The following is a 9,158-nucleotide window of genomic DNA, read 5'->3' as shown; positions in this document are numbered from 1 at the left end:
GCACGATTGCTTATATATACGATATTGCTAAGCGATCGATTACCGATTACACCTTCACGTGCTATTTACTAAACGATCGTTTACCTTTTTCTAAGCGATCGTTTAGCTCCCGATATTTACTAAACGATTGTATAGACGATCACCTAGTTTTTCCTACGCGATCATTTAGATGATCGTTCACCATTTTCCTACACGATCTAGACAATCGCTTACCCTTTCCTACACGATCGTTGACTTTTTCCTACACGATTGTATACTTCACCTAAACGATCAAGCATCTTGTCTATATGATAGACGATCTCATCTCCCACTTGCTTGAAAAACCAAGTACGGTCTCTCTTCCTTATTCCCTCTACCAAATTCGAACAAAGCTCACATTTTGGATTCTCACTCCAAGAATACTGAAGGCTCTGAGTGGTAGTGTCATCTTCGTTTCCTTCGTTCAAGTGGTGATTGTTCGTGGTAGACGGTTGGATTTTAGACTCGTTGTGAAGAAGAAATCTTCAACTGGTATGATCTCTTGATCTCTTAGCATTATGAATGTATATTAATATGTTGGAATGTATATGTGGTAATTCTGTCTCAATGAATTGGAAAGATCCGCTTCCGCTCGTAGGTACTATGATTAAGAGTTCCTTCCGAAAGGACTAGCTAGAGAGGATGTTTTTAGAACCTCATAAAAGATGAGACTCTTGCCTATAGAAAGATGAGTCACTGTGAGGAAAACCCAACCAGTAGACTAGAGATCCCAAGAAATAGGTTCAACAGGTAATAACTGATCACAAGTGATATATAGTGAATCATTCTAAAACAAACATAGAGTTCCATTCCTATGACTTAGAGTTTGAGCATGATATACTGAAGCATAAAAGAGGTTGAACTTTGTTCTTAATGAGGTCTATACTTGATGACAAGTGGGGTACCTATCTATAGGAGTACTATTGAAAGACTCACCTATGTGAATGTGGAAGTGAGGGCCGCTTCCTATGGAGTTTTTAGGTTAACTCTCTAGAGTGTTCACTAAACCGGGATACACATGCTAGGCCTTAAAGCACGGGATTTCGAACTACACCTTAATGACACTATGTGTGAGATGTTGTTAGAGATAGAATTCATAACCAAGGGTTACTCTAGTATATTCTGAATCATCTACACTACATAAATGTTCAAGTCATAAGACACCTTTGCTTATGCACAATGTTGTATAGACTGAAACTTCTCGATGAAAAATTTGTTTTTCCTTATGTTTAAATTTTCAAGTAGGGGATTGTTGCGTAATATTATTAGGCCATCCCCGCCCGCAATTCTCTCTCCTCTGTCTTCTTTTTCCATTTTCGAGCATTCAGTCAGAAAGGTATGTGTTCCAATCGGTAACGGTGTATTTTCAATCGAGTTTTTTTGGTTTTTTTTTTTTTTTTTTTTTTTTTTTTTTTTTTTTTTCTTGGAAACGATGTGACAGTATTCATGACTTGCTTGCACACTTGGGTAGAGCCGCGAAATGTCTTAGAAAGAGCGAACTCCGTCACTCAGCCTATAACAAGCTTTTGTTTTGTAGGTTCCCTTCCAAACCGTTTGCTACTATCCTATTTATCATATGAGGGTGTTGCCGTTTCCAATATTATATTAGAATAACATTTCTCTAATATTGCTAAGGAAAGAAATCTATATGAAAATACCGAAGGAAAAGCATTAGAAAGGGCTAATATCATTACATTTACCTTAAGAAATGCATTCAAAACCCACAAAAACTCCATTCCATCATTAACACCCATATTAACAAAAAAATCCCACCTAGAAAAACAATTACTGATACTCAACAGACTATAAACGAAAAAGAAACAAAAATCAATGATTAAGCTTATTTTAATTTATGAGCTAACTAAACTTCTATACTTAGTAGGGACGAATTGGGGAAGAACCAATCTCATAATCTTTCGTGCTCGTCTAGAGACATTTCTGAAAATATTCTGTACAAAGAGAACTAATAGCTTATGCACAGACACACACACATATAAAAGAAACATAATGAAAAAAATATAGGTAGAAGCAACTTAAATGTTGAAATAACCGAGTGCATAGGAACATAAACATAAAAGAAGGTTTTTTGAGGAAACTATTAGACTTGGGGGTCTCGACTCTACACTCTTCACTTACCAAATGGTGAAAATTGAAAAATACACAAACCTCTTCCTTATGTACAATTGATTTTAGGTGGTGACACATCGATCCAATAAATCCATTTGTTATGGGTATGATCCATGTATTGACTCGTAAAAGTTATATGAAAATTTGAAAAAACTATCAAAAGTGTCCATATAAAAAAAATACAAACTAAATCACTTAGGGTGATTGATACATTTATGCATTTTCATATATTGCTTGCATGATCCTCTTCCCTTTTGATGTTTGACTTCATTTTCGCCTCATTATTTGTAACTTAAGAATTATAACACATGTACTATTCTATGAAGTATCGAATTTCTGTGATCGTATCATATAATGATATATTATCATAACATTCTTTCAAATGGTTTTCAAGTTCTCTTGAAGTTTATTAGAATGTAAGAAAATTCAAAAAGTTCTTCACAAGTATGTTCATTAACTTCCCTCTAAAATTCCATATTCTTCCATCAATTTCTTCGAGTTAATATGGTTATATAGCTCGTGATAAAAATTTATTTATTATGTGTTGTTCCTATTTATTGAATCTCATCTTGGTCTTCTTAAGTATATTTTGAGACTAATATTTGATTGAAAGGTTTTGTTAGAATGTACCAAATCAGTAGTAATTTTGATGATATCTTTGAAAATACACACAAGAAAAAAAAATGACAAAACATAAAAACAAATTAGTTTTATTGAGACAAAAATTTAGCAAGACAAATAGAAAGTATTGGAAGTGAGAAACAAAATTAGAGAATGAGAACAATTTTAGAGAGAAAATAAGTTAGAATGAAACAAAAAATTTAAAGGAAAAAAAATGTTATGAGAGTAACATAAAGAATTTGAAATAATAAAAAAACATTATGAGGAAGTTTTATAGCGAAAAGTTGAAAACAAGAGACACAAATTTTATAAATAGACGAAAAGTAGATAGACATATAAAATCGATTTTTATTTTAAAGTTATTTTTTATAATAAAATACGTTGGTGTAATCTTTTTACTACCATTAAAGGTTTATTATTATAGAAACTAAGTTTAAATATTATTTATTTATTACACATACAAAATTTTATTTTAAAACTTTAAATTAAAACGTGTGTAACACGTATTCCTTACTAGTTAATATCCAAGAATCATTTTCTAAATTCTAACTAATGTGTGAAAGTTGATAATAGTAATCTTTAAATTCAGTTTTACTAAAAATCTGCTAATTTCTTAATCATTTAGATAACTATATTATAATAATATTTTCATATATTAATATATTTTTTCACATATATTTCATATTTTAATTTATTCAATATTTTTTTATAACAATTATTTTTCTTAAACTTTTATCAAGCAGGTTAGTTAAGTTGAAATTCAAATCATATTAAATAATAATAATAAATTAATTTCCAATGTGAAAATAATTAAAATAATAAGTATACTTCGGTTCATATAATTGAATCATATTAATCTAGTATTAATTTATCTAACACCGTAGCTAGTTTTTTTTTATTAAAAATTAAAATTTATCCAATACTATTATACTTATTTTCACAATTGATTTTTCAAAAAGAAAGTTTGACAATACTATTTAAAAATCGCATCAACTCGAAAATGAGCCTTAAAATTATATATAATAGTTTTTACACAATATTATTAGATATTATTTAGTTATGTTTCTTTTAGACGTAAAAGTCAATTATATCTATTTTAGACGGTGTATTTAAATATACTTTCATCCCAATGTAAAGTTGAGAAACGGATCTCCAATTTTTTTTGGCTCTATCTCTCTTGATTCTCTCTGTCTCTCTCTTAAACTTATCAAGAACAAAATTATATTTTTATAACTTACCAAATAATGGAGGCGTATTCTTCAAACTTAGGACTAAAAACATATTTTGTGTTTCTTAGTGAGTTACAAATGTTTTTACTATACTTTGTGTTAAAATTAATATAGATGAATAATTAGCAATTTTTACTATACTTTGTGTTAAAAATGGCAATATTGAAAGTTTGTTCCGAATGAAATTTGATATATACCCCGAAAAAATATTAATTTATAATAAAATTCTCTTTTTCTACGACACGTGAGAAATGAGCTAATAACGTGATACAAAAATCACATTTAAATATCAAACTTGAACAAACATAGACGAAGAAACAAACATATAGCTCAGCCATCCACGAACACTGACGTAAATAATACGTAAACCAATTTTCACAAACAAACACAAAATTAGAAAAAGAAAATAACACGTGGAAAATTAGAAAATGAAAAACAAATTAGCACAATTTCTGTGATATTATTGTTATATATCACCCAATGGTACCGAGCAAATCCATACTATCAGACATAGATTGCATGCTTGCATCGTAATCCAGTCCTCCGCCGCCTGTCGGATCGGAAAATAAATCAAACGATGGCGTCACCGCCCCACCATCCGCCGCCAATTCGCCGAGCAAAAGCCCTCCGACCAACCCCGCTCCCATTCCGAGAATTTTACTCATCCCTGACTTCTTTTTCTTCGTTGGAGCATTCCCCGCCGGCCGATTTCCTGGCGGCGGAGCATAACCATAAGCCGGCGGTGGCGGGGGATGATGTGGATAACCGTAGGGTTGTGGAGGTGGAGTGTAGGGCCCAATGTTGTACGGCGGTGGAAACGGGCTGTACGGTGGTGGTGGCGACAGATGTCCACCGTATCCCGGCATTGGCGGGGGCGGAGCGTATCCTGCTGGTGGGTGTCCGCCGCCGTAGTGTGGTGGTGGAGGATATACAGTTCCTCGGGTGGGACAGGCGGCAGTCGGCTTTTCATTGTCTTTAAACGACGTCGTTGAAGACTCCATTTTTAGTAGAGTGGAATTGGTGTAGCCGAAGTGCAAACCAACTACTTTAAATAGAAACTCAGAGTCAAAGGAAAAATAAAAGTCAACCAAATAGCTGTTAATGAAAATTTAGTTTAATTCTATTAATTATAATTAAAAATAAAAAGGAATCAAACGACGGAGTCTCAATGTCAATGGTTTGTTGGGTGCGACCTAATGAGACGAAGACAAAATTTATAACCAAGTTGGAATATAATTATAAATTATTAATTATATTTAGCGTTTACTTGTCTTTTCTTCTCGTAGTCTTTTTCCGGTGCTTAAATTATTAATTTCATACTTATAGTTTAGTTTTAATTTCATTTTAACGACACTAAAGTGAGCTCAACTACAAGAAAGTTTTTTAAGAGACGTTTTGTGTGCAGGTTAGAAATCAAATTTCCGAGACTTTCAAATGACTGTGTTCGAGGTACAGGGTTTGAAAGTCTATATTTTTGAAGCTCATGTTTGTGGTGCAGGTTTTGGAAGCTTGAATTTATGAGTAGTCGTTTTTTTCTCCCTAACGCGTACAAATCCCCACCGCACAATCTTAGCCTCCTTAGATTGGGTTTTTGGAAGCTTGGATTTTGGAAACCGTATATATCCCAACCCAATGTCTCAAGTCCAATCTCAATGAGAGAAATTGAAACTACTATTGAGTTGGAAAGTCAAAATGTGGAGGATGAGCCTTATGATCCAACTATTGCCATAAACGACAAAGAAGTTGAAATAGATGATGATGATGATATTGATCTAGATCAACTACCTGGTGAATTTTATGGTGTTCATGAAATCCTTGAAACTTTTACTGAGATAGACCTGAACGAGTACTCGATTCGACAACGGAGGGAGACAATAATATGAGGTCTGATTCCTTGCTTAAGGGGATGATATTCAATACGAAATTGGATTTAAAAAAATGCAATGAAGAGCTATTCAATCATTCGACATCAAAATTTTGAAGTCATTGAGTCGAAGAAAACAATATGGGATGTTAGGTATAAAAGATATGGCAACAATTACACATGGAGACTTCGTGCTGTTTGCGGTAAAATACACGACAAATTTGAAATTACACAGTATAATGACCCTCATTCCTGTGTGTATGCAAGACTGAGTCAGGATCACAATCAATGGAAGAATAAGGTGATCCAACAAGACATCAGGATGTTCTTATTCAACTTAATGTTCAGAATGAATATCCAGCAACTTCACTCGACATTTTACACGTAGTTCCATGATGGCATCTCTCTCAACATTTGAATTTTTTTCAACAACCCTTACTACACCAAGTATGGAAGAAGGGCAAACTTCACATGTCATCCAGATCCATGATCAGTACATGACATACCGACATCGTGGTAAGGGTATATACTTTACAGAGGAGGGCTAACCATCAAGTGTAAGAGGCCGTGACAATTGTGGACATTATGTGACTCAATATGATCGATCTAGACGTAATAGAGGATCTTATTCTGGTCATGAATAAAGAAAATTGTACTTATAATCAAATTTATTATTCAAATAAGAAAATGCACTTTGACCAAATACTATTAAATGCACCAAATATTATTAAATGCGTCCATGCACTTCGACCAAAGTAAATGCCTTTGTTAGAATGCGTCTGTTCATGAGACGCATTCACCTTTTCTTTTTCTTTCTTTCTTTATTTAATTATTTAAATACGTCTCTTTAATAAAAAAAAATTAATAAAATAATGTTGAATGCGTTTCATCAAGAGACACATTCAAATAAAGAGAAAAATTCCTCCATTTTTCCTAAATAGTTTGAAAACAACTCTTTTAATCCAATTAAGTTCTAAAACATCTCTATTCCTTTAATTAACCCAGGTGTAGTGAAAATCAATGGCTTTAAATAGAAACTCAAAGTCAATCAAGTAGCTGTTAGTGAGAATTTAGTTTAATTCTATTAATTATAATTAAAAATCGAAAGGAATTAAAAGACGGAGTCTTATTGGTTTGTTGGGTGCCACTTAATGAGAAAAAAAAAAAAACAAAATTAATAACCAAATTGGAATTTAATTATTAATTATATTAGCATTTACTCTTCTCTTCTTCTCATAGTTTTTTTTGGGTGCTTAAATTATGAATTTGATTCCACTTTAATTTCAGTTTAATGGATAAACTTTAAAGACGTTAGAAAGAGAAAAAATAGTCCTGATGAGGAAATTCTTAGTATAAACATACACTTATACGGGTATAAAAACTATTTGAGAGGACTCAATCTTTTGATCGAGAAGAAGATTGTTGAAGAATGCAAACGAAGTTCTATAACAAATAGAAGATCGTGGTTATAAAAATGGTAAGAGACAACATATTCATTAATATAAGTCATTTTAGGGGTAAAACTAAGTAAATTCGTGTGGTTTGTACCCCCACTCTTCATAAGGTCATTTTGAAAATTGATTGGTGTTCCAAAATTGAAGATTAGCAAGGAATAGTCTTTTAATCTCTACTAATATAATTTGTCAAATCTTTATAGACAAAATTTTCAACCGTTGAAGATCCCTAACATAATTCTAACTATTCTTATCGATGGTGAGTGATCTAGATTTCTGTAAGAGAATTCATATCATTTGGTAACAAATGGTTTTGTTATTTGTTTAAGATTTCTAAGCAAACACTTTTGGGGAGATTGTTAGCACCCTAACTTTCCATTTTTCAAAACTAGCATGTTTTTTGAAAAGTCGTTAATTTAGTTTTTCTGGGTGGATCTCAAGCGAGATCGACCATCGAGATTTAATTGAAAATTTTACTTTTTCTAACTTATGGATTGTTTTGGCCCTTTTGGACCTTTCTCGATACATCTCGGAGGGGTTAAACGTTGAGATTTTAGTAATTTTTCCGAATATTAGATAATCTATTCAAATTGTATACCAAATCATATATACTTTCAAATTTTCTCTAAATTCGGTTATCTTTATCGAATATTATATTCAATTCTTATGTTATTTTAGGCCAATTTCTGTTTCCATGACTATATGAATTTTTAAATTTCCAAATGAATTTACCAATTAGATTTTTTTCAAATGGATGATTGCATTTTGATTTTTTTTTTTTTTTAATTTTGGAAAAGATTAAATGTTGCAAAAAAAAAAAAAAAAAGGTAATATATGGAAAAGATATAAAATCTCGGTATTAATTTGTCCCAGAATTCACTGATCTTGGTGTTAATCTGCCCGAGATTTATACGAGATTTTATATATTTTCCATATTTTACATTTTTTTTTGAAAAAATTAATCTTTCCAAAAAATTGAAAATCAAAATCAATCATTTGTGATCCATCTAAAAAAATTCATTTGGATAATTGGTAATTTGAATTGGAAATTGGAAATTTTAATTTGGCTAAAGATTTAAAAAATTACGTAAGATTTTGATATAATATTTGGTAAATATAATCGAACTTGATAATATATAAGATTTAGTATAAGATTTAGGAAGATCACATAATATTTTGTTAAAATTACTAGAATCTCAATCTAATATCTCCGAGATGTACTGAGAAGGGTCCAAAAGGGCCAAAACAATAGAAAAAGCTAATTTTTTAAACTAAACCTTGATGGTTAATCTCGCTTGAGATGGATCGAGAAAAACTATTTGAATGAGTTTTCAAAGGGGTGCTAGTTTTGTAACGTGAAAACTTAAAGGTGTTATTTCTAATAATTTCTCTTGGGGAGGAAGTCGAGAACAGTCTGGACAGAATAATGTGCATCAAAAGCAGCAAGCGCATAAAAGGAATCCACATGGATTCAATTAGCACAACTAAGGCCACTAGCAAAACCAGAATCGACCTCATTACAACTACAATCACGTGTCAAGTTCGAATGCATTGTCATCGTTGGAAATGCTTCTCAAAGAATACATTCAGAAAAACGACGCATTGATCTAGTCTGAAGCCTCCTTAATTTGGAATCTAGAGGTTCAAGTAGGGTAAATTGCCAATGATCCAAAAAAAGACAACCAGGCACCCTACCTAATAACACTGAGGCTCCTCGTGGAAATGGAAAGGAACAGTGTCAAGTTGTGACACTATGAAGTAGGAGAACAATGTGTAAGCTTTTTGCTGAGACCTAAGAAATCAGACCAACGAAACCGGTGAAACCATAGACTCCAAGAGAATAAG

General features: G+C 32.1%; 1 protein-coding gene across 1 annotated transcript; it reads right to left on the bottom strand.

The window, feature by feature from the left end:
* Positions 1 to 4,247: 4,247 nt before the first annotated feature.
* On the bottom strand, positions 4,248 to 5,050 carry LOC120067599 (uncharacterized). Its single transcript, XM_039019144.2, has one exon. It carries the CDS (start codon positions 4,994 to 4,996, stop codon positions 4,469 to 4,471), a length of 528 nt encoding a protein of 175 aa, XP_038875072.1. The 5' UTR covers positions 4,997 to 5,050; the 3' UTR covers positions 4,248 to 4,468.
* Between the last annotated feature and the right edge of the window lie 4,108 nt (positions 5,051 to 9,158).

This window comes from Benincasa hispida, chromosome 12 (genome assembly GCF_027475165.1).
Source record: "Benincasa hispida cultivar pf3 chromosome 12, pf3_genome.v1.1, whole genome shotgun sequence".
NCBI lineage: Eukaryota > Viridiplantae > Streptophyta > Magnoliopsida > Cucurbitales > Cucurbitaceae > Benincasa > Benincasa hispida.
The sequence above is the reverse complement of the archived record's forward strand: the minus strand, read 5'-3'. Positions and strand labels throughout refer to the sequence as shown.